The sequence below is a fragment of the Phytophthora sojae genome (assembly GCF_000149755.1).
Source record: "Phytophthora sojae unplaced genomic scaffold PHYSOscaffold_12, whole genome shotgun sequence".
Lineage (NCBI taxonomy): Eukaryota > Oomycota > Peronosporomycetes > Peronosporales > Peronosporaceae > Phytophthora > Phytophthora sojae.
The window spans coordinates 272027-294250 of NW_009258126.1; the positions used below are offsets into that span (position 1 = coordinate 272027).

The 22224-nt window shown below is 52.3% G+C and overlaps 9 protein-coding genes across 9 annotated transcripts; 5 read left to right on the forward strand and 4 right to left on the reverse strand.

Annotated features, from left to right (window-relative positions):
• Nucleotides 1–100: 100 nt before the first annotated feature.
• PHYSODRAFT_414659 (hypothetical protein) lies at nucleotides 101–340 on the forward strand (the record flags this gene model as incomplete). The annotated part of the gene is made up of 1 exon (XM_009538543.1): nucleotides 101–340. A coding segment is annotated over one exon (240 nt), but the record flags the coding sequence as incomplete, so codon positions are not given.
• A 318-nt stretch (nucleotides 341–658) lies between these two features.
• PHYSODRAFT_340391 (hypothetical protein) lies at nucleotides 659–1713 on the reverse strand (the record flags this gene model as incomplete). The annotated part of the gene is made up of 3 exons (XM_009538544.1): nucleotides 659–1174; nucleotides 1221–1354; nucleotides 1437–1713. 3 exons carry the CDS (start codon nucleotides 1711–1713, stop codon nucleotides 659–661), a joined length of 927 nt encoding a protein of 308 aa, XP_009536839.1.
• An 856-nt stretch (nucleotides 1714–2569) lies between these two features.
• PHYSODRAFT_340392 (hypothetical protein) lies at nucleotides 2570–2950 on the forward strand (the record flags this gene model as incomplete). The annotated part of the gene is made up of 3 exons (XM_009538545.1): nucleotides 2570–2594; nucleotides 2673–2747; nucleotides 2826–2950. 3 exons carry the CDS (start codon nucleotides 2570–2572, stop codon nucleotides 2948–2950), a joined length of 225 nt encoding a protein of 74 aa, XP_009536840.1.
• A 916-nt stretch (nucleotides 2951–3866) lies between these two features.
• Nucleotides 3867–4055, reverse strand: PHYSODRAFT_419219 (hypothetical protein; the record flags this gene model as incomplete). The annotated part of the gene is made up of 1 exon (XM_009538546.1): nucleotides 3867–4055. A coding segment is annotated over one exon (189 nt), but the record flags the coding sequence as incomplete, so codon positions are not given.
• A 1648-nt stretch (nucleotides 4056–5703) lies between these two features.
• PHYSODRAFT_370933 (hypothetical protein) lies at nucleotides 5704–5907 on the reverse strand (the record flags this gene model as incomplete). The annotated part of the gene is made up of 1 exon (XM_009538547.1): nucleotides 5704–5907. A coding segment is annotated over one exon (204 nt), but the record flags the coding sequence as incomplete, so codon positions are not given.
• Nucleotides 5908–8937: 3030 nt separating this feature from the next.
• Nucleotides 8938–10509, reverse strand: PHYSODRAFT_340394 (hypothetical protein; the record flags this gene model as incomplete). Its single annotated transcript, XM_009538548.1, has 4 exons — nucleotides 8938–9256; nucleotides 9345–9710; nucleotides 9774–9854; nucleotides 9920–10509. The coding sequence occupies 4 exons, from the start codon at nucleotides 10507–10509 to the stop codon at nucleotides 8938–8940; spliced, it is 1356 nt and encodes a 451-aa protein (XP_009536843.1).
• Nucleotides 10510–11477: 968 nt separating this feature from the next.
• Nucleotides 11478–11645, forward strand: PHYSODRAFT_420928 (hypothetical protein; the record flags this gene model as incomplete). Its single annotated transcript, XM_009538549.1, has 1 exon — nucleotides 11478–11645. A coding segment is annotated over one exon (168 nt), but the record flags the coding sequence as incomplete, so codon positions are not given.
• Nucleotides 11646–14464: 2819 nt separating this feature from the next.
• PHYSODRAFT_528113 (hypothetical protein) lies at nucleotides 14465–19648 on the forward strand (the record flags this gene model as incomplete). Its single annotated transcript, XM_009538550.1, has 5 exons — nucleotides 14465–15149; nucleotides 15306–16891; nucleotides 16934–17182; nucleotides 17249–19186; nucleotides 19505–19648. 5 exons carry the CDS (start codon nucleotides 14465–14467, stop codon nucleotides 19646–19648), a joined length of 4602 nt encoding a protein of 1533 aa, XP_009536845.1.
• A 142-nt stretch (nucleotides 19649–19790) lies between these two features.
• On the forward strand, nucleotides 19791–21485 carry PHYSODRAFT_565301 (hypothetical protein; the record flags this gene model as incomplete). Its single annotated transcript, XM_009538551.1, has 4 exons — nucleotides 19791–20694; nucleotides 20797–20948; nucleotides 21060–21130; nucleotides 21191–21485. The coding sequence occupies exons 1-4, from the start codon at nucleotides 19851–19853 to the stop codon at nucleotides 21483–21485; spliced, it is 1362 nt and encodes a 453-aa protein (XP_009536846.1). The 5' UTR covers nucleotides 19791–19850.
• Nucleotides 21486–22224: the final 739 nt, after the last annotated feature.

The following is a 22224-nucleotide window of genomic DNA, read 5'->3' on the forward strand; positions in this document are numbered from 1 at the left end:
GCTCGTTGTGATCTACCCGCCGTACTTCTACACGTTCACGACGCTGTCCAAAACGGGTCAAATGTTCTTTGCGGCGCTGCTCCCAGTGATTAAGTTCGCCATGCGCAAAATCTTCACTATGACGGCGGTGCACCTGAGCGATGAAATGCCGGAGGTGGTCGTGTTCAACTCGGAGGTGTTCAACGCGCTCTTCGTGTCGTATTGCATGCAGAGTTCTCCGTCGTTCGGCACGACTCTGATGGTGACCGCAGCTCTTCTCGTTCAGTTGTCGATGTCACTGCGAGACGTGAATATTGCAGCCCACAGGACGGAATTGTTGGAGAAGCATCTCGCGGGAGAACATGGCAATCCGCGCCAGAATGTCGCGAAGTCCAGTGGTGGTGGGCGTAAGCTGAGTACTTTGGAGCGTACTGCTAGCTGGCGCCATTCAATTTGAGGTAGGATTTTTTACTACCCTTATTTCACCCTGACCGGAACTTTTACCCGGACCTTTTTCCCGGGTAAAACACCAGGTCAGGCCAAACATCCGGGTAAAGCAAGAGTGTGCATTGAAGTGATATTTAATAGCAGTGTTTAATGTAAGTTATGGTGTGTGTTGAGTTATGCAGGTGCGTAGCTCGACTATTCAGCGCGTCGCAGCATGATCGCAGTCTGGGGGCTAGAATGACCACACCTCCACGCCATTTTCTTCATCTGGATCGTGGTCACTGTCCGAGTCAAGGAAGAAGTTGTAAGTGTTAGCGTGCTCATCAATTTCCTGCTGCAAGTCTTCGGCCGACTGCGCATTTCGGGGTGGCTCATCTTCCTCCGAAGAGTGATCAGCTTCGCCACTACGAGCTGATTCGACTGAGCCGTCGGACTGGTCGCCAAGCTCATCATAGTCACCTTCATCTTCCGACTCAGGCGGAACTTCCAATGTTGCTAAGTCGGGGGCAGCCGGCAACTCAACGCGTGGTGGACGCTGTTTCTTCTTGCGTAGACCGCGCGTGATGTTGGCTTGCCGCTGCGCGTAAGCAGTTGAAATTTTGGCAATTGTAGAAACAAAGTGTCGAAGCTTGGGGTGGGGCTTGAACGCGGCGTTCATCTCCCTGTTAAACCTCTCCAAGGGGTTGTTTGTGCGCGCCACGATAGTATTGGCGATACCAAACACATTCCACTCTGTGATGTAGTATCGCTCAAGCCAGGTTTTTCTAAGTAAACCCAAAAATGTTTCCACTCACGGCGTGAGCATGGACAATTGTAGGATTGAGCTTTTTGCCGGTGTCGCGGTAGATGAGATGCAGGATATCGTCGTACATGGACTCAGTCTGGGACGTACAGAGCACGAAGTATACCGGTGTGAACAGGTTACGCGCTGGGTCATCCACCATTAAGATCAAGCACTGGCGAAATCCTCGTGGTACAGATCGAAAAGTACCGTCGAGGAAAAGAGATACGCTGTTGTAGAGTAGGAGCTCTTTCAACGCAGGATGGGCCCTTAGAATCGGGGTGGGCCGTCACCAAATGGAACCGGAAGAATGGGATGGCCGAGTCTTTCACTTTGGAGAAGGGAGGGACTTCCACAACTCCGTGAATATCACCACCGTAGTATCGGCGGCGAATGCGACGGATACGCCCGATAACTTGCTCCTCTGTCAATCCGTCTAACAGCTCTTCTCTATCGGGACCGTAGAACGCCTCGCATACTTGCTCCCAAATGTCGCCCTCTGGCATTGTTGGATTTTGGGTTGCTAGCTGATCTGTAGTTCGTTTCATTGCGTCGGTCTCATCATTTGTGCTCACCCTCCACCCATCAAACAGCGGCCGGGGTTACTTTGAGCGTGGCCTTACAGCCAGAAGTCTTCGAAGTACTGCAGCGATATGCAATGTGCTTCTTCGAGTACCAGTTCTTGCAATATCGAAAGCCCTTGTAGATCTTGATCGTTTTCGACCCTCGCTTTTTCTTGGCTCGTGGCATGGGTTCCTGGCTAGCAGGGGGTAGCATCACGTGATCACCGGCAGCTTGGACTTGGTCAGATGGATCATCAAGGGACAGCGCTTGCAACTCGAGTGTTCCCACTCGCATCATCGCCGACCTTGCGACGGACGGAGCGCTTCATCTTTTGCTGGGCACGAGTGCCCTGGCGGGTCATCTAGACGTCTCGAGAGTTGGTTGTGGTTGAACAGGGAGCTGCGCTTGTGCGGAAAGCAGGAAGATGGTATGTGCTGCTGCCTTACCAGTATTGCCATGGGGCCTTCCCATGCGAGAATGCTGCGGATAAGTATAGTTTTGTGAGAGATTTGGATAATAATAGTTTCTTAGAGTAGATGGCGATGTAGATGATATATATGCCCGCATGAACTTGGCAAATATATCTTCTCCGGGTTATTCTCAGGTCATTGAAAACATGCGCTCTTTTTCACTAAGAAAGAGTTCCGGGTAAAAGTTCCGGTCAGGGTGAAATAAGGGAAGTAAAAAAGGTAACCCAATTTGAGACCAAACGAATGAGCAAAATTCACGTGTAAAACAGTAAATTGGACGTCAAAGATTTAGATTCGCGCAGTACTGTAACAGGTATGAAATGTAGCCATGCCAGACGGTGATCGCGGCAGCGGTTGCAGAGCCCAAGCGCCAACGACAGCCCGAAGTGGCAACCATGCGGAGAACCGCACATGAAGGATCTTTGGGCTAGAGGGTCGCCGTGGGCAGCGGTCCGAGGAACGGATCGAAGAGAGTCGTGAGCAGCGCGCGACGGGTGGCGTGCTCCGTCGCCGCGCGAGCTAGCGGCGCTCACTTGGGTTTGTACCCGGACGAGAGCAAGTGGGGGCACCCGCAGCCCTTGCAGCGGCGCACGGCGAGCTGACGAACGAGGACGAACTGACGGACGAGAACGAGCTGCCGGACGTGGACGAGCTGACGAACGACGAGAGCGAGTCGCAGAACGACAACGAGCTGCCCTGGTTGTACTGAGGTTAATAAATAGGGGCGTAGGTCCCGGCTGCTTTGCGGTGGCCCACAGGTGTTGATGTTGAAGTGACAAACCCCTCATGGCAGCGGACCTTGGCGTGGACACAGCAAAAGCACTACGGGCGGCGGCCCGCTGGCGAGCTGGCGTTAGCAGACTCGTTGCAGTACTCTACAACTACAACCGGTTGGAGGTCGCATCCATCCCGAACCAGACGCCATCAATGCAGAATTGGTGGAGCCACACCGTGTTTCTCAGGAAATGGCTGCTGTTTCTGTTCATTATATTCTGGAAGTTCGGCGGCTGTTGTACTTGACGGAGCTCCTCGTCCTCGTTTACTACGTCGGTGTTTTTATTCCTCTCATCTTTTGTAAGTATCCATGATAATATATCTTCCGACTAAAACAAATGTTCTGACGGAATCTACACGTTGACAGCAAATTACATGGGCGCCATGTACACACTGCCCAACCGAGCCAAACTCACAGAGGCTGAGCTTGAAAAAGCGCTGATCAACGTCATGTTCAACTGCGGATTGCAGTTCATCTCGTTGGTGCTGCTCTGTGCCGTGCTGCAACATCGCTTGGGGTTCTCTGCCATCCGTCAACTAGCCTTCGTACTCGACAAGCAGTGACCCGGTGTGCAGATCAAAATTTGCTTCTGGGTCTTCTACAACGTTCAAGCCTCGTTGCAACACCACGTTACTGTCTTACACCTAGTCATCTTTCATTTGCTGGTTAAACTGTAGTATCGAGGTATCTGATGCAGACGCTGACGCCGTTGTAGGCTTCGACTACACATTTACATTCGCGTGGCTACATGAAAGTCTCACAAACAACTCGACCAGCGCGATCGACAACGACTGACTGAGAGTTTTGCTAGAAAATTTCACTGCTGGTGCTTGTGCAATTCGCGTCCAAGTAGAAAGTCCTCCAGCAGTATCGGAACGAGAGTCTGCGCTTCGCACCGACGCTTGCCAGTCTTGTGCACTCGACGCTTGCCCATGGCCACCAAGTCGTTCATGAACTGGGTGAGAATCTTCTTGCGCTTCTCCTGCCCGGTGGTGATCTTGACGATGGTGCGAGGCTGGCTGAGTTTGTAGCGCATATACAGCACAGTACTGACATGTGCACTGAGGCACAACGCTCACTGCCCTCAACATTCGGTCGCGCAGTTGTTCAAAGTTGGAAAACGACCGGTGTATCACGGAGGCCGAACGGGCTGACGGAGGCGAAGCTGCGGGAGTGTCATCGCCTTGAAGCGCTGGAGGCGGAGGTGGGTCTGGCTGATTTTGATGCACTTTCACCACGTAGAGCACGGCCCCGTCCTCCCCACTCTGCGTCTCGCGGATCTGGACGAAGCTCACACAGTGCTTCGAAAATAATCAGGGAAAGCGGAGGGAACAGGCGCCATCAATATCTTTCGGATAGGGTCCATTATGGACCCTACCATAGGCCTATGGACTCCATAGGCCTATGGTAGTTTCCCTAGCTACAGACTATACAGTAACGCAGGCTATCATCAACAGGTCTATATTCGCGCTTCGTACTTTTCCATGCTGAGCGATTTGGACGCCCGAAGCCTCGCTGTCGGCGGCGTAAGTGCAATCGAAGCCTACACACACGTCTCTGACTCAGAGGTCCTGGCCCCCACGACTATCTGCACAAGTCAGAGGGCGTTACATACTGTCGCCCACTTCAATCCTCGAGTAGACCTACTGCTAAGCGCCTTCTTCCCACGGTAGCCCTCTCTTGAACAGCTATCTACAACCAAGCAACGAGCATCACACGGGGACAAGGTTGTTGCTGTACAGTACCTCGTCACTGGTCGCACCATGGTTCCAACACGCGCTGTTCCAGGAGGTGACACTCATCCCAGATGAAGCGAGGACATATCGGGCTCGGAGAGGGTGCATTGAGATGTGGAACGCGAAACCGGAAATAATAGCAATAGGACGAGAGCAACAGAGCAGTCTTGGCGTTGAGCTGCAAGCAGCTTAGAATTCAAGGTCTCAGCGGGTCATTATACTTGGTTTTTGTATGGCCTTAGGGTAGGTCCCTTGAGACACGATTCCCCCCATTAATAGTGGTTATTGGGGCATAACCCCCCATATAATGAAATGTGCATAAATACTTTTTACCCTTTTTACAGGTACTTTTTACTCCAATTTATGAACCCCTGTATTACAATTGAGAAAAGGGTAGGGCAAATGAACTAGGCCTTCGCATTAGCCCGGTATGAAAAGCCGAGGCTTTCTGCCGAGCGCTTCTCAAAGCAATGAGGCTGCTTGGCGCGACCCAGGAACAACGGCGGTAGTGCGTCCGTGCCGTCAGCTTTCACCGTGAGAGCAAGCGTAATACGGGTCTTCTTCTTCTTGACTCCTCGCGCCCGCTTCGAAAAATAGACCGAGCGGGGGCCATTGCGTAGCAAAGCCCCGTCTCGTCCATATTGTAGATGTCCTTTGCAGGGTAGAGATCCGTGATTTCTTGGAGTCGTTGACGACCTTGAGCTACAACAGCGGGATCAGCGGATCCAGACCCGCCGAGTCGATTGCGGAAGCGAAGGCGATGCCTATGTTCAAATGCAGTGAGCCAGCCGTCGGAAAACCCCAGGTCCATGCGTCGCACAGCTCACGCTGAATGTCAATCGCTTTCATCCTTATCAGCTCGCGGGACAGACAGACGTTCTGGGCCTCCACCGCTTGAATCCACGCCCACAGTCGCGCCTCCAGCGCCGCCGAGGTCACCTTCAGGGGCTTGCGGGGGTTGCCATCGCCGTAGTCCTTGCTCATGATCAACGCAGCCATCTTGAGTATGTCGGACACGGTCGACTGGGCTGGTGCGCGCTTGAGTTTGTAGTGTGCTTTTGTCCACGCTGCGAGCGCTGCTTGTGACATCGTGGGGCAGTCGGCTGCCTTCTGTATGAGGCCTCGCTTCTGATGTATTTTCATCCAGGCCCCCATGGCGTGCTTGTACTTGTTTGGCTCAGTGAAAATTCTGGTATGAAGACCTGCTTCGGGCTTGCTGCTGTTGCTATGTGGCAATGACTGGTGCGCAGTAGTTCGCGCCAAAACTCCCGCCAGGGTTTAGTAAAATTAAACCTTTCCAAATAGATTACATCGTTTTATTCGGGATATTAACTGTATCATAGCCTGCCCGGGGGCGATTTCGATCGAATTTTATCTCTTTGAAAGAACACACGAACTCATGTTGAACGGCGCCCAAACGCGACCCTTCAAATGTTACCTTGTCGAAGGTATTGTGAATTCCGGTCAAAATTTCCAATTCGCGGCGGTTTGGAGACCCCGCTCCAATCGCTAAATACAAAACTCAAGTCATTTGCCCAATCTCCGGGCCCAAACCATATGGTGCATCTCAAGGCCAATACGTACTTAAACGGGTGTCTATAACCAATCCTAGTGGCCCCGGAGATTGGCCGGAGATTTGGCTCGGGCGGTTCAACAAACCGCCCATGGAAATTTGGAACAGAACACACAATATAACAAGTTATTAAAATGAGGTCAACTTTTTATCGAACCGGAGATCGCCCCGTTTGTATCAGCAAACAAACGATTGCGTTAATCGTTGAAGTTTAAGGTAAGAGTTGACGACCGACGATTTATGCACATGGACCGTGGAACCCTTTTCAAGGGGTGGCTGAACTCCGGTTAAACGGAGGCAAATGACAGTGGAGCCCGCCGTAAAAACCCTATGAGAGGTCAGGCAGCTCCATAAAAAGTCTCCGCTAACGTACGAAAAATGTACTGAAGAGTCGTTTGGATTAAGTTATTCATAGATAACCTAATTCAAGGTATCGGTCAGTACACTGATAGGTCCTTGGCAAAACTGGCATGGATCAGTGAAGTCTAAATCCAAAGGCTATACTATGCTACCGCTAACTATTACGAACCACTCATGCGGAAGCAAGAAGGCAGCACTAGAATTCGTTGCCATATTAGTTGCTGCAATCGTTGACTGAAGAAATCTATAAATCGCTTGCTACACACAGTTCTGCAGCAGCGGGGGCAACCGATTGCGAAGATTGGCATGATACAGAAAGCGGTGACTAGGCCAGACGTGCCATATAGTGGAGACAATAGCCAGGATGTATGCTCTGTAGCTGTGAAGAAAACGTGGAGAATTCTCTTTTTGCCCTGACATTTGGTATATTATTCTGACAACCTTGATAAATAGACGAAGTATTGTCATTTGCGCAGGAAGTAAGACGTCGTTGCTCTCCAAAATTGCATGCTATTTCCTGAGCAAGTTAAAGTAGCAATGTGCAATTCTGGCACCAACTTTTGGTCTTGCATGTTTACACAAACGCCAAATGTATAGCTAACACTAGCGTTTGTTAAATGTTTGTTACTGTATAGTGAATCTGGCGAACATGTATGTGAAGTCAGACGTGTAGTCGTTCATCTTGAAGCTCTTTTAAATCACTTACAGTGAGTTTGTGTTATTGTGAAAAGCACTTACGTGTTTGGGGGCACACTGCTGGTCTCGCTGTTTCAATGAGCTTTAAATTAATGTAATGTAAGAGCAAATGTGCATACCGGTGGTTGTTGAATGTAATGTGACTGAATTTTTCGCCATGAGTTACAAGCTTACTGATATATTGGCTTGCTGAATGCTCGAGCACGATTTAGCCTGGTACTGTGGGGGATATTTAACGATGTCCACCCGGAAATTTGTTGCAATCGATTCAGCGGCCAACGGTGGCAACGCCAAAGCCACTTATAATGATTCGCAAAGTGTTTATATACTACTGTAGCATGGAAACCAGGACTAAGTAAAAGACTATACATTGATTTACGGTTGAAAGAGGTCGAAAGCTACGACGGCACTACCAGATGTGGCACGAGATCCCTTGCTGTTACGTCAAGCCTCTTTCCTGTCTTCATTTATGGCGGCGACGGATGACTCGGACATGCAAGTTCTAGTTGATCAGCATGTGTGCAACGTCGGGAACACGCGCGTTGTCTACCAGTGCTCGCTGCGCTTGCTCGTGGCATCGGTCCCCGTGCTGCCTATACCGTTTTCCATACTTATATATAAGTATTAAACTCCAAGCCCGGTCATTTTAATAAAATCTGATGCAAACCCGGCACTTCGTGCTATATTTTTGAAACCAATTTGGTGAAAGTATGAGTGTGTATAGGATACTTGGGGCGGTGCTGAGAAGCTAAGATACAACATTTCCCGAATCAATGCGCCTCTAGCAACCGGGGCGAAAATTCGCCGTGAGGATGCTGCTATACTAGTGGGTAATGGATATTGATGGACCATCACCATTCACATTTTCTATGCACTGAGCTCATCGAGTCAGGCGCAAACCACTCCACGACCGCAACTCCCCAGCAAAACCTCGAGCGATTGACAGCCGATTGCAACGCTGTTGGAGACGCTAGCCCGGCAACTGGACACGACCCGCAAGTCCCCTTACGACTGGATCAAAAAGCACATCAACGCTGGAAGGCGAACGCTGCAGTCAGTTTTCTTAACCATGTGATACTTCGGGATGTAGATGAGAAATGACGTGAAGCTGAGTGATCGTGGTCTCATCGATTGCATCATTGTAAAGCAGTCGTAATCTATTGTAGGAGATTACCATTTGCTGGTCTGTTCTTCGACGACCCACCGTCTGATGAACAAGCAGCTTTGTTGTATTTACTACTTCGAAGTAGGAAACACGCAGAATCCCACGGATAAGGAATTAAACGGAAGCCAAGCGTTCAGCGAAAAGAAATCACTTACTTGTGCAAGGATGCACTACCCGCTGCTGGATATCGCTACAAGGAAAGCAAAATATTTCCAATGAATGCTAGGGCGGCACGCTGTATTTCAACTCAACGCATCCATTATCCTCCCAACTCTGCCACTAGATACCACTTTCTTCTCGAAAGGATCCGCTGTCGTTGCTGCTGTTGAAGTGGTCATTCATGATGTCGCGCCAGTCAGGGATGCGGATTCGAAGGTTACCCGCCCATATTTTATTGAGTAAAATCCCAGCAGCGCGGGTGGTCATCGGGACTTAAGCCGAAGTTGTTGCGGAACACAGGCGTATAATCCTCCACATCGGCGATATTGTCATTGTAGTACTGGCATTCCATGAGCTCGGCCTGGTTGAATGCCATTTTCTCGGTCCCGCCGGCATGGAGAGTGGCATTTACAACAGCTCCTACAAAGTCGATAGCTAGCTCCTGCGCGTCGTCAGAGTCAATAGAGCTGGTCTCAACTCCCCCCGAACCAGCAGAGCGACGAAAGTTGCTTGATGTTGCGATATCTCCGTCCGACCCGGTTGTCGAGCCGCTTTGGGTATCCAAGTCCACTACTTCGAAGGGTGGCTGGAGCTACGGTCCCGGGAGAAATGCCAGTCTGGGTGGCGGTCGTCGTTGACGTTGCGAGCTTAGGACACGCAGAGGGGTAGCTCGTGATGTTTTTGAAGATGTCGTCGCGCTGGTACTTGTAGGAATACTGTCCGAGTTGGTTGCTGTTGACGAATTCCCAGTATTTGGTCGGCAGCGGCTTGAAGAATTGCCCGAGTTTTGGATGATCCTCCACCCGGATGGGGCTCCTGGACGCCGCGTAAGATTCGTTGAGCATCCACAGCTGCTTCACCAGTGACGTCTCCGTTGGGGGCACGACACCTAAGAGATCAGAACTCTTCTGGAATGCCCACCGAGATACGCCCGTGTCGGTCGGGACTAGGTTGTCTCCGAGTCGGCACTCAATGTAGACCTGCAGCACTAGATCCATGGTAGCACTGCAGCGTAGAAGTAAGTAGGGGCAGTCACCAAATTGTGACGGAACTCACGATAGCACGTACTGGATGCTGAAGAATAGCGGGTCGGCTGGGCTTACGGCGGGGAAATCGGAGAGGGAAGACCCGAGTGAGTTGTGGATGGAACTGCGCACACAATTCAAAAGCTCCAGGCCAATCTATTCACAACCATTCCAATAAACAAAACTTACACAATGTACGTACACAATACGGCCTTCTTAAATTTGTCGCTCACATCTCGGAACCCGTTAGCCCCAGCCAGCAAATCTCCCAACCCACCATACCCGAATCCCGACGGAAAGTCGATGCTGGCCCAGTTGGAGCGTGGAATGCAGCGAGCGCATTGAGTGGATGCTGCGATCGTCGAGCTCTCACAGAAATAGTTAGCGGGTGCCTTTGTCACGCAGTTGCCAGATACCAATCTCCCGTTAATGTTGACGGTACGCCTGGAACCCTGAGAACCGCCCAATCCACGGAGAATTGACGAACAAGCTTCCAGTGACGTCCCTCCGTTTGGACATTTCCTCCCCATGGACCGAGCGTAGTCGGCGTAAAAGTCCCAGTACGGAATCGTGAGGCACGCGTACTTGGGGTCCAGAGTGCACAACATGTTCTCGTAGGCTAGGACGAAGCGACGATTCCAGTAGAAGAAGCCGCCCGTGTAGAGATATTCCTGAAAAGAAGTTATCTCCGATGCCATCTCCGTGAACAGAATGTGGTACCCCCTTTGCATCCCGACACCAAGCGCCTCCACGTACAAACTCTGCTCTGCCGCCGTCATGTCGTCCCATGCCTTTCGGATTCGGCCGGGACAAGTGGTTGTCTGCTGACCACCAACAGGACAAGTGAGGTCGCAGAGCAACAGATACACAGAGAACAACAACTCTAGCACGGAGAAGCGCATGTTTCTTGAACGTATGGACGACAATTGGAGACTGACACACAGGCGAGGCCCCACATAGGCTAAATCTTTTTGTCAAAAGAACGAGTGGTGGTAGCGCTGGGTAACCAGATCCTTTTGTGCCTTTCTTCAAGAGTCTTGAAGCAAGACCGCCCGATCCTTTCGTGTCCTAATTCGGGAAGCTGAGATGGTTCAAGATACTAGTCGTGAACTTGAGCAAGGTTGCAACTCAACTCGTACTCTGAAATAAGTGTCGGAAAAAGGCTATCAGATAATAACAAATTTCGACCTCGTCCTTCGTAGCATTGTCCTGTAGATCAAGCAACGAAACAGAAAAACCTGGTCGTCTTCAACTCCGTGCGTAGACGACCGACAGCTACTTAGAGTATATCCCAACAGAGCAGAACTTGCTATCCCTTTATCATTGAATGAGGATTTCGCGTGATGAATGAAGTAAGATGAAGTATGTGCGGATTCTTGTGGCATTGGTTATGGCAGTGCCGAGCACAACTGATCTGGAGTAAATGCATCCATCCATGGCGATCATTTCGACGTAGTGAAGTGGTGCCGCTAGAAACGAAACCTTGTGGATGATGAGATGGCTGGGCAAGTATTTCAAGGGTGAATTCGACTCGAGTGCAATGGACGCAGCGGCTGCTGGAGAGCACATCCAACGAGTCAAATGGTTGCACAAGCACCGTAGATTTGGTTTACACCGTGCTCGGGTCCGATTCATCATTCATTTTGCTTTTTGCGAACAACAAAGACCCCCCCCCCCGTCTCAAGCTCGAAGTAATGAAGTTTGCCATCATTGCGACCGTCCTCACCTCGCTGCTGGTCGGCGAAACTCTGCTCAAGGTTTTGAGTGCGCCGGTGTCGCAAATATCGAGTGGGAGGCAAACCTTACGCTCCTCTGTGGAAGCAACGGTATCGCCTATAAGAATGGATGCTACTTCAACGTGGTCAACTGCGACAACAAGGGATGGACGATTCTACTCGAAGGCACGTGCAATAGGGAAGAAGGTGCCCGTGCCAAACGATTCCGAAGACTTGTCGAGGCTTAATCTTTCAGCCGCTGCCAAGCTGACGGCCAGAATGGGAGGGTGTTTGTCTGGGACATGTTTTTTTCATGCTGTTGTCAAATTATTATACAGCCTAGCACCGTGAGACGTAGGCAAGATGTACCATTGCGAGAAAAGAAGGTGGAAGACATTTTTTAAAAAGCTAAAAAACTAATATAGTTTAAAAGAGGCGGGACATCCCTGTCAACGCGAAACAAGCGCTTCTTTGGTTCTCGCCTCCCAATATACTAGTAGCGGATTTTACCGAATATAAGCCAGTCTTCTAATTCTCATAAGCCCCTGCAAACCGAACGATTCTGACGGAGGGGATTTGTATTGGGGTGAGGACTTATATTTCATGGAAGTGTTGCATCAAGGCTGGTTCTGTACTAAGGAAGATTTACTTTTCTTCGTCAAATTCTCTCTGAGCTCGCAAAGGAGCGTCTCACTCGTAGTAAGAACCCCAAGATCATCGCATTGGTTCGTCTGAAAGAATTGACACCGTTCCGATTTACGACTGACAAGCTGGCCAAGTCGAGATGCCAAGAAGTTTTGTCTAGGCTTAGGTAGGGCCGCTAAATCAGGGTGCCTGGATGTATGCTCAAGCTCACATCGATAAGCTTTTGGGTAAGAAGCAGCCCCTCGAGTACATTAGCCGTGGGGGGTTTAACCGCTTCCGCTATCCGTTTGCCTGCACTTGCAGCAGCTTAAAATGGTTTTGAACGAAGTGTCTGGGCCGCACAAGTAAGTTCTAGGCCGTGCAAGACGCTGCAAAAGCGCAAGTAGGCGTTCAATGCTCGTCACGAAAAAGATAAACAGTCGTTCAGTTCATCTTATTTAGCAGTTTACATGTATTATAGATCTTTGTCTAAGCATTAATGCTGATGGAGTACATGTAGCGAGATCGGTTGACGGCCACAATTCATTGCTTTTTCCAGGTACATCGTATCGTTGTGAAGCAAAACCAATACGGTTAGAATGAGCTCGAACTAAAGCAGAGTTCGGGCGAACATTTTAAAAACTGAATGTTTGAGTACATTTATAAAAAAAGATGTCCGGTCTTGTATTTGGTACAGGACTTCTATTTTCAGTAACTCCAACCTATTCCTGATCGGACTTCTATTTTCTACCGGTCTTGTATTCGGGAAAATCCGTTAGTACACTTGTTTACGAGTATATGATATATGTATTACCTGAAACAAAGGTCATTCGCCAGCAGCAAGCAGGAGGAGCAGCGAGCGTGCTGATGCTACTGAATGAGTGACGTGTTGGTCGGATATATGGTACAGTGTACCACTGATAGGATATAATTGGGAGCTCTCTCTCTTTTTTTTGACATATCTAACATATCTACAAATATTGTTATTTGGGGTTTTGCACAGGTCGTCCACGAGAAGTCGATGAGTTTCGTAGGCCAGTTGAAACGTGAGCTATAGTACCTCAAATGTGTTCATAATAGGGGGTTTCAGTTAATCATTTGTTCAAACGATGAGCCCAAGGAATGAGCTCATTATTTGGGCTCATTCCTTGCGATCAAAAGATTTGTGTGGCTATTTATAAACTGAAACCCCCCATGAAAATCATTCCTTGATTTCCGCCAATTTCTCTTCGGCTCATTCCTTCAAGGAATGATTAACTGGAACCCCCTATTAGATCGAGTTAAGTACTGTAGATAAAGACCGTCGTGCACCATTTTAAGATAAAGTGTTCATTTTTTTAACATGGGTCATTTCTCGCGGTCAGGCGAGATTTCGGAGGTCCCCCTTGAGTCGAGTATTGATTGATGCATTCTTTGGCTTCAAGAATAGGTTTATACGCACTCTTACTAGCCTTTATTCAAAGTGAAATGCTCTGCTACTCCTCATTCTAGCTTGAGATTCGTTGATGCCATTTTGAGTTCTTCATACCCATTCAAAACTTCGAGTCCCTTGGTCACGCATTATTTAATATTAAATAAATAAGAATCGAGCTGAATGCACTTGGTAACATGACATGTCACTTTACATTGTAAAGTGAGCTAAGTTGGAAGGGGGCGTGCAAATCCCTCCCATTCACAATAATAACTTTCTTACGCGTTCAAACTCGTTCTAATTCGTATGGCGACGCGTCAAAACCAGAATGTAACCTTAGCGAAACCGTAGTGTAACTCTCATAACTTTGGATAAATTTATTGAATACACAAAACATAACCTCTGTGTTGGATCTAAACATTATCACTATTTTAAGTTAAAAAGTTTTAATGCGTGCTTGTATGAGCCTAGACGTGCTTCATTCTTGTGCAAGGAATCGCCCTGGATGTCTCTCTTTTTGTTTGTACCCTTGGCGTAGATGTAACCTAGTCAACCGTTGGATGGATAGCATGCAACCGTACAATGCGACCTTGACAATCGAAGTGCCTGCAGTCAAGTTGTAGAGGACTAATGCCCAATTTCCGGGAGCCTACACTCCGCAACGAGGACCAAGCCTCAGGCACTGGAAACGCCTTACAATGCTTATCGATTTGTTTGCCTTTTAAGTTTACCAAATATTATACCATTATGAACACTGTAGCTCACATTTCAACTGACCTACGAAACTCATCGACTTCTCGTCTGATCGCAGTGGACGACCTCCAAATAACAATATTTGCAGATATCTACAACAACTAAGAGAGAGAGAGAGCTCCCAATTATACCCTATCAGTGGTACACTGTACCATATATCCGACCGACACGTCACTCATTCAGTAGCATCAGCACTCCTCCTGCTTGCTGCTGGCGCGGCGGGCCACGACCATGAACTGCGTCAAGGGCGAGATCCACAATGTGCTGTCCATGATGCGCGTGAACGCGCGCTGGGCGAGCGTGGACCGCTTCACGCAGGAGATCCCGGCGTCCACGCAGTCGCCCATGATGCGCGCCTTCAAGCAGCTGCACTACGAGCTGCAGTCGGTCACGGACCTGGCGGACGTGGACACGGTCACGTACCTGCTGCCCTTCGTGATGGTCATCGAGTCGGAGCGCACGAGCGGCTTCATCACGGGCGCGGCCATCTCGGCCATCAACAAGTTCCTGCTCTACGGGCTCATCACGTGCGAGTCGCTGCGCGCGGACGTCGCCATCAACCGCATCGCCGTGTGCGTGTCGCGCTGCCGCTTCGAGGAGACCCATCGGGCCGACGACGAGGCCGTGCTCATGAAGCTGCTGGAGCTGGTGGAGTACAGCGTGCGCTGCGACGCCGGCCACCTGATCTCGGGCGAGAACCTCTGGAAGATGCTGCAGCTGTGCTACAGCATCAGGTGCCAGCCGCGGTCCTCCATGCACTTGTGCAGGTCGGCGGACAACACGCTGTCGCACCTGGTGCTCACGGTGTTCGACCGGATCGACGAGCTGGAGCCGCAGAGGAAGAACAACGACAACGACAATGGCAACGATAACGACAATGATGACGCACCCTTGTCGCCGCACAATGAAGCTAAGAGTCAGAAACTAGAAGAAGAGAAGAAGGAGGAGAAGCCGCAACAGTTGCAGCTGCAGCTGGAGCTGCCCGAGTACGACGAGAGTCTGGATATGGAGGAGCAGCAGAGTGTGGCGGCTCCGCCCGTGGAGCCGACGGTGGAGGTCGCAAAGGCGGCAGATAAACCCTACGGGATTCCGCTGCTGGAGCGGATCCTGCACTTCATCTCGGGTCTGATCTCCCCCACGGAGAACGAGGAGGCGACGTGCGTCCTGGGGCTGAGACTGATTAACGTCGTCTTGGAGACGGCAGGGACGGGGCTGGGCAATCACCCGTGCCTGGTGTCGGTGCTGCAGGGAGATCTGTCCAAGTTCTTGCTGCAGAACTCGGAGACGGAGGAGCTCGGGATTCTGTCGCTGACGCTGCGGGTGGTGTTCAACCTGTTTAACTCAATCAAGGACCATCTCAAGGTGCAACTGGAGGTGTTCTTCACCAGCGTCCACATGCGCATCATCGACTCGCCGTCGTGTTCGGATGAACAGAAGGAGCTGGCGTTGGAGTCGCTGCTCGAGTTCTGCCGTGAGCCGGCGCTTATGCTCGACCTGTACATCAACTACGACTGCGACGTGCACTGCACGAACTTGTTCGAGGTGCTGTGCAAGTCGCTGGCCAAGAACTGCCAGTCCATGTCCGGAGCCGACGGCAGCTTGAACGCTCTCACGCTGCTGTGTCTCGAGGGTCTTCTGGCTGTTATCGAGTCCATCGCTCGACGTTGCCCACTGAACACTCCCGCGAAGACGTCAGGGTCCAGAACGTTCGGAAGCAACTCGGGCGTGTTGAGCCTCAAGGGCTCTGACCTTGCGCGGTTTACGGCTGGAGCTTCCCCTGTCACTGAGAGCTCGTCCGGCGAGTTCCCGATGGAGGACATTTCCCCCATGTCTTCAGTGCGGGATCTTATGCACCTCGTGATGTCAGGAAGTGAGAGCGACTCGGACTCGGAGCAAAGTGAGCCCGACAACGCGGCGGACCAGCTGGCTTGGCTGCACACAGCGCGAGAGCGAACCGCTGAAGTGTTGCAGCAGCGCAAGCATGCCAAAAAGCGCTACGCATTGGCCGCTGAAAAGTTCAACAACGACCAGAAGAACTGGATGGCGTTCTCGCAGCAGATTGGTCTTCTACCGGAGAAGCTGACCCCAGAATCCGTTGCGTCTTTCCTGCTGCACACCCCCGGGCTGAACAAGACGCTGATCGGCGACTATATTGGCGATGGACCTATTGAGAAGTACCCATTTAACGCCGCGGTGCGAGACGCATACGTTGCCATGTTCGACTTCCGCTCGGCGCCGTCGCTGGATGAGGCGCTGCGAATGTTTCTGGCCAAGTTCCGTCTGCCAGGTGAAGCGCAGAAGATTGACCGCATGATGGAAGCGTTCTCGAAACAGTTCTACCTACAAGCAGGTTCGTCTGGGCCACTGGCGGATGCTGACGCGGCCTATGTGCTGGCGTTCAGTATCATTATGCTCAACACGGACTTGCACTCGGACCACATTGCGAAGAAAATGACCGTGGAGGAGTTCGTTCGCAACAACCGCGGCATTAACGCGGGCCAAGATCTGCCGTCGGAGTACCTGACCAACCTGTACTACAACATCTTGGAGAAGGAGATCCAGATGCAGCACGATGTGTCAGACTTCATGGAGTCCCCATCCTCGACCGTCGACCGGTATTCCATGCAGTGGGACGGCGTGCTCAAGCGCTCGGAGAACGTGGTCGGAGCCAGCTTCACCTCGAACTCGAGCATCCTGAAGCTTCGCGCCGGTCTGTACGAGAAGGACATGTTCAACCTGATTTCCGAGAGCACCATTAAGAGCATCCTGCTGGCCTTTGAGAAGACGTGCGACTTGAACAACATGGAGCGTTCGCTCGAAGGACTGAGCAACTGTGCCAAGATCATGCTCTACTACGACATGGCTGATGAGTTCAACAAGATCATGGGAGCCCTGTCGTCGTACTTCCTCACGTTCGCTCACGGAATTTTGAGCGGTGAGAAGGTGTACGTGCCCCCAAGCGCCAGCAACGTATTGAAGCACTCGGCGTCGTCTACCCTGCCTTCCTCGTCCGAGCATGGATCAGCGGAGACTATCGGAGAACGAATTGTTCGCCGTCAAGACGATGGCTCGGAAATTGAAGTCCTGGCAGCCCCGCAACAACCGGGTGGATCAATCGATGAGGATCTGGTGCAAGGTGCCAAGACACGTCGTGCTCTGCTGTCACTAAAATTGCTGTTCCAGTTTGTTCAGAACAAGAGCGAGTACTTCCGCAAGGGCTGGGCCAACGTGGTGGAGTGCATGCTAATGTTCAACGAGCTGGATGCGGTTCCTACCTCGTTGGTAGAGATCGACGATTTCGTGGACTCTCGCGGTGTGCCGTTGCCGCCCATGCAGGGAGGTGCTACGACTCACACACCGTCACCGCCTAAGTTGTCCCCAGGTCGTGGTCAGGGCGGAGCGGGTCTTTCGGGTAAGACTCGTGAGCGTTCTCGTCGACAGGCAGAGCGCCAAGCTGCCATTCGCAGTCGCATGAAGAGCATGACACAAGCCAACAATGGTGCATCGTACGGAAGCCATGGTCAGAGCGCGAATAGCGGATCCCTGTGGAACTCTCTATCATACTATCTCTGGGCTGAGGAGGAGAAGGTTGACGAAAGCTTCTCGCTCGTCAATCAGATGCTCCGCGACGAGGTGCTGAAGCTCGGCGGTGGAATTCTCGAGAAGGAAAACTGGCTGCGCTTGACGCGTAAACTACAGGAGAATTCGCTGACGAGTCTGCTGGAGACATTGATTTCATGCCGTGACCCCTTCAAGTGCATCATGCAGCCGTCGGACTCGGGCGTGGACGCAATGATGCAGGAGAATGCCATTCTGGTGCTGGAGATGAGTGTGGACATTATCTTGGTCAACGCGCAGCGGATCTTGGCGCTGAACCTGTGGGACTCGTTCCACTTGTACGCGAAGCGCATCCTCTCAACACCGTTGAATGAACTGCACATGCAGGGACTCGTTGAGCGCGTGGTTGTGCATATCTTGCGCGTGAGCATCCGCCTGTTCCACGACGAGAAGGTCCGACCGAAGCTGGTGGCGACCATCGAGCTGCTATTGACGATGGACAGGGAGATGTACAAGGCGCTGAGTGACCGGTTGGCGTCAGGAATGACGATGCTGCTCAAGGCGAATCTCGTGTACATGCACGACTTTGACGACTGGGCGGTGCTCCTGGGTATTCTGGAGAACGTGGTCGAATACATCAACAGCCGGTCGGCCTGCTGGGAAAGCGTCATGGTGCTCGCTGAAGGAGGACACTTGAACGACGACAACTTCGCGCCGTGGATGTCTCTGTGCTGCGCGTTTGTGCGCCACCGGACGTCTTACGCTGTGGACGCGTTGAAGCTGCTGCAAGGACTGGCCAACAGTGACAACACGTACAAGATGAACGGCAGCTCGTGGCTGCAAGTGATGCGCGTGATGCTCAAGTACCTGGATGACGACCGACCGCCGGTGGCGAAGACCGCTTGGGACTGTCTCCGCAACTCGCTGCTGTTGCCTGGAGTGCCGATCGCCAAGGACACGTGGAAGCAGTGCTTCGACGAGATCATCTTTGCGTTCGATGACCAGGTCAATGATGGCGCTGTGAGGAAAGCGCGCGAAGCTCCGCTTTACAGCGTCACGCTGCTGTCCAAGACGTTTCTTCACAACCTCAACGTGCTGATGGAGCTGCAGGACTTCCCCGACCTGTGGCTGAAGGTTCTGCGTCGACTGGCCAACAAGCTCGTGCCCTCCAGCTCCTCCACGATGCGGTCGCAGCAGTCGAGCGTCGTGTTCGAGACGACGCTGCAGTCGCTGTACAACCTGCTGCTGGTGTTGAAGGCCGAAGACATCCTCGAGCGCGCGAGCACCGAGAACAGTAGCCAGACGCTGTTCGACGAGACGTGCGCAGTGATCGACGCCGTGTGTCCGCAGCTGAAGGAGCAGCTCGGGCTGTTGCCACAAGAAGTCGCGATCGAGGTGCCGGCCACAGCCACCGACGGAAGTGAGCAAGAAGAACAGCAAGAGGCAGAGCAGGAGCAGCCCACCGCCGAGTCCACCGCTGACCAAGCAGCATCAGCTGAGACGGAAGAGGCTGAGCAGGACCAGCCAATGGAGCACCAGGCGACTCATGACGAGGAGACAGAGACTGCTGCCACAACTGAAGAAGTGACGGAGACTGAAGACACTTCGGCGGACGAGGAGGCGCTGGCCAGGCTGATCCCCGAGACGGAGGAGGGTCAAGTTGAAGTTGCTCCACCTGTAGACGAACAGCCGACCTCTGCCGTGGAATCCGAGGCCGGGCCAATCCAGTCGCCCGTACCGGTACCAAGTGGACCTCCGTCGTCCACGACGACGCTCGAGACCGTCATCATCGGCGACGGCACGTTCGGCATCAAGGTGGACGAGGTCATCGTGGACGAGATCACCGAGGCTGTGTAATTGAAATTCAAATGTTGCATTTTGTGTACACCACGCCATTCCTCCATAGACTTTTCCTTATGTTGCTTGTTGTGTACACCACACCAACCTTCCACAGGATTCCTTTTCCATGACACCCTCATTTCTCGAAAAGCGCCCAAGCCGCGACCCTCGTACCGGAGTCGCCCCCTTGCCGCCGCCGTCCTGCCGCCCAGAGAGCACCATGGCCAGCGCCACGCCCAGCGTCGACAAGAGCGAGTCCGTGGCTGTCGCTGCGTCCTTGTCCGAGTCTCCATCCCCCTCTGTGAAGGGCGCTAAGGCTAAGAAGAGTAAGACCAGCAAGGACAAGGCGGCTGTTGCGGCCGTTGTGGCAACTCAAGCCTCGATGGACGAGGCCGACACCTTGGGCAACTTAAGCCTGGACCACCCGTACCTGAGCGTGCTGTACAAGCGGCTGCGCTCGCACCGCAAGAAGCTCGAGAAGATCAAGGGCCTGGAGGCGGCGCAGGCCGCGGGCGACAAGCGCCTCAACGCGCAGCAGCTGGAGCTCATGGGCAGCAAGGCGACGCTGGAGAAGCTCGTGGCGGAGCTCGATTTGCTGCGCGAGCAGTTCGTGGGCGTGTTCACGCAGGAGCTGGAGCAGAAGAAGCAGCAGGAGGAGGCGAAGAAGGAGAAGGAGATTGCGGCGTCTGGAGAGGAGACTGAGGCTGCGGAGCAGGTGCAGGAGACAGAGCAGGAGGAGCAGGTTGCAGAGCAGCAAGAAGCAGCTCCAGAGGAGGCCCAGGAGCTTCAGGAGGCCGTGGAGAAGACGGAGCAGCAAGAGAAGAAGAGCTTTGCTGACGTGTACGAGCTGCTGAAGACGCTGCACGTGGTGAATCTGCACCAGGCGCTGGGTAAGGAGGTCCCCATGGTGCTGGACTTCTTCTCCAAGGTGCTGCTGGGCAACACGCGCCCGCCCGCTGAGCTGTCGTACGAGGAGAACCTGATGGATTCGCTGGAGGAGGCCAAGAAGTATCTGACGGACAGCGACAAGGTGTTCGCGTGCGATACGACGTACAGCGGCCTGCGTGCGTCCGTGGACCAGCTGGCCAACGTGTCGTCAGGGAAGACGGAGGAGGAGTCTGCTGAGGAGGACGAAGAAGTGGTGGAGGAGACCGTTGAAGAGGCAGTGGTCGTGGTCGCAGAAGTGTCGGATGTCCCGGTCGTGCCCGCCGAGATCAACACCATGCCGGAGATCAGCTTCTTTACTGAGTCGCAGTTGGAGTCGGTGCAGGGTGAAGAGGCCGCTGATGAGGTGGAGCAGAGCGAGGAAGTTGCCGAAGTCGTCGCTGTTGATGTCCAGATCGAAGCTGCGGAGGAAGAAATCATCGAGCAAAATGTCAAGATCGAAGAGCAGGTTGAAGCCACGGTTGCGGCTGCGCCTGCGCCGGAGTCTGTTCCTGCCCCTCCGCTCTCGTTTGCCGCAGTTACTGCGGGTCTGACGAGCGAGCGCACGCCGTCTCCGTTGGGCTCGTCGGGCTCGTCTGAAACTGAGAAGAAGGAAGCTGGTTCGGAAGAGAACAGCCCACGGGGCAAGAACACCCAACGTCGTCGAGGGCAGGGCCGGCGCTGGAAGGAGAAGGGGGAGAAGGGTAGTAATAGTAACAGTGGCAACAAGTCCGCGGACGGGTCTCCGACGAACGGATCCAAGCCGCGCCGTCCTCGCGCCCCGCGTGCAAGTGACGAGAACAGCGGCGCGCAGGGCGTCAAGAATAACAAGTCCAAGGAAAACAGGCGCCCACGCGTTGAGCGCGGCTTGCGGAAGCAGAACAACAATTCGCAGCAGCATGAGGCTCCGATGATCGCTCCCCACGCATGAGAGACGACGGGCCAGTGAAGTGGAGCATGTATCCAAACCAATGGAAACTTGGGTGCTTGGAATCGATTAGTGAAGTAGTGTTGGAGCACTAAAAGTTTCAATAATGGTCACAAGGGGTCGTGTCTCCAACAATGTATTAACGACTGCGTGCTACATATATGCACACGTCGACTTGCCTCCAGTCTACTCAGCAGCAGTCCGGATGGACTGTTTGTTGAAATCGATTCGATGGGGATTTCGCGAGCTTGTTTTCCCCCTTTACCTGGAATCTTTTTGGTGTAATCCCCTTTAACAACTTCACGGCCAACTTGTTCCACAGCGAAGCGTAGTTCGCAGACGCGCTTTTGGTAAGCTTGGTAATCGCCTTAATGTTAACTGCAGCAGCTTCGGCATTTGCGAAAAGGATGGTAGCGACCAGAACGCTCGGTGAAGAGTAGGCGCACGGTCTTTAGAGCTGCAGAGGGATGATGTCGATAGTGCGCCTCGTGTCTTCTTAGTCTTGGAGCGAAAGCTGAAATGAGTTGGAGTGAAAGACTACCCGTGCCATGTATTGCAACGTATTACGCTGGCGTACGCCGAACGTGCTGTGAAATCGGTACACGGATCAAGAAACGCGACAACGGCAACCCGCACGCTTACTCCTCGCCAGTAAGCATTTGGACTGTAATACCCCCGAAGTACATTCACATGTGCATGGCAATATCCTCCTCAGCTTTCACCTGCTAATTGCAAGAAGATT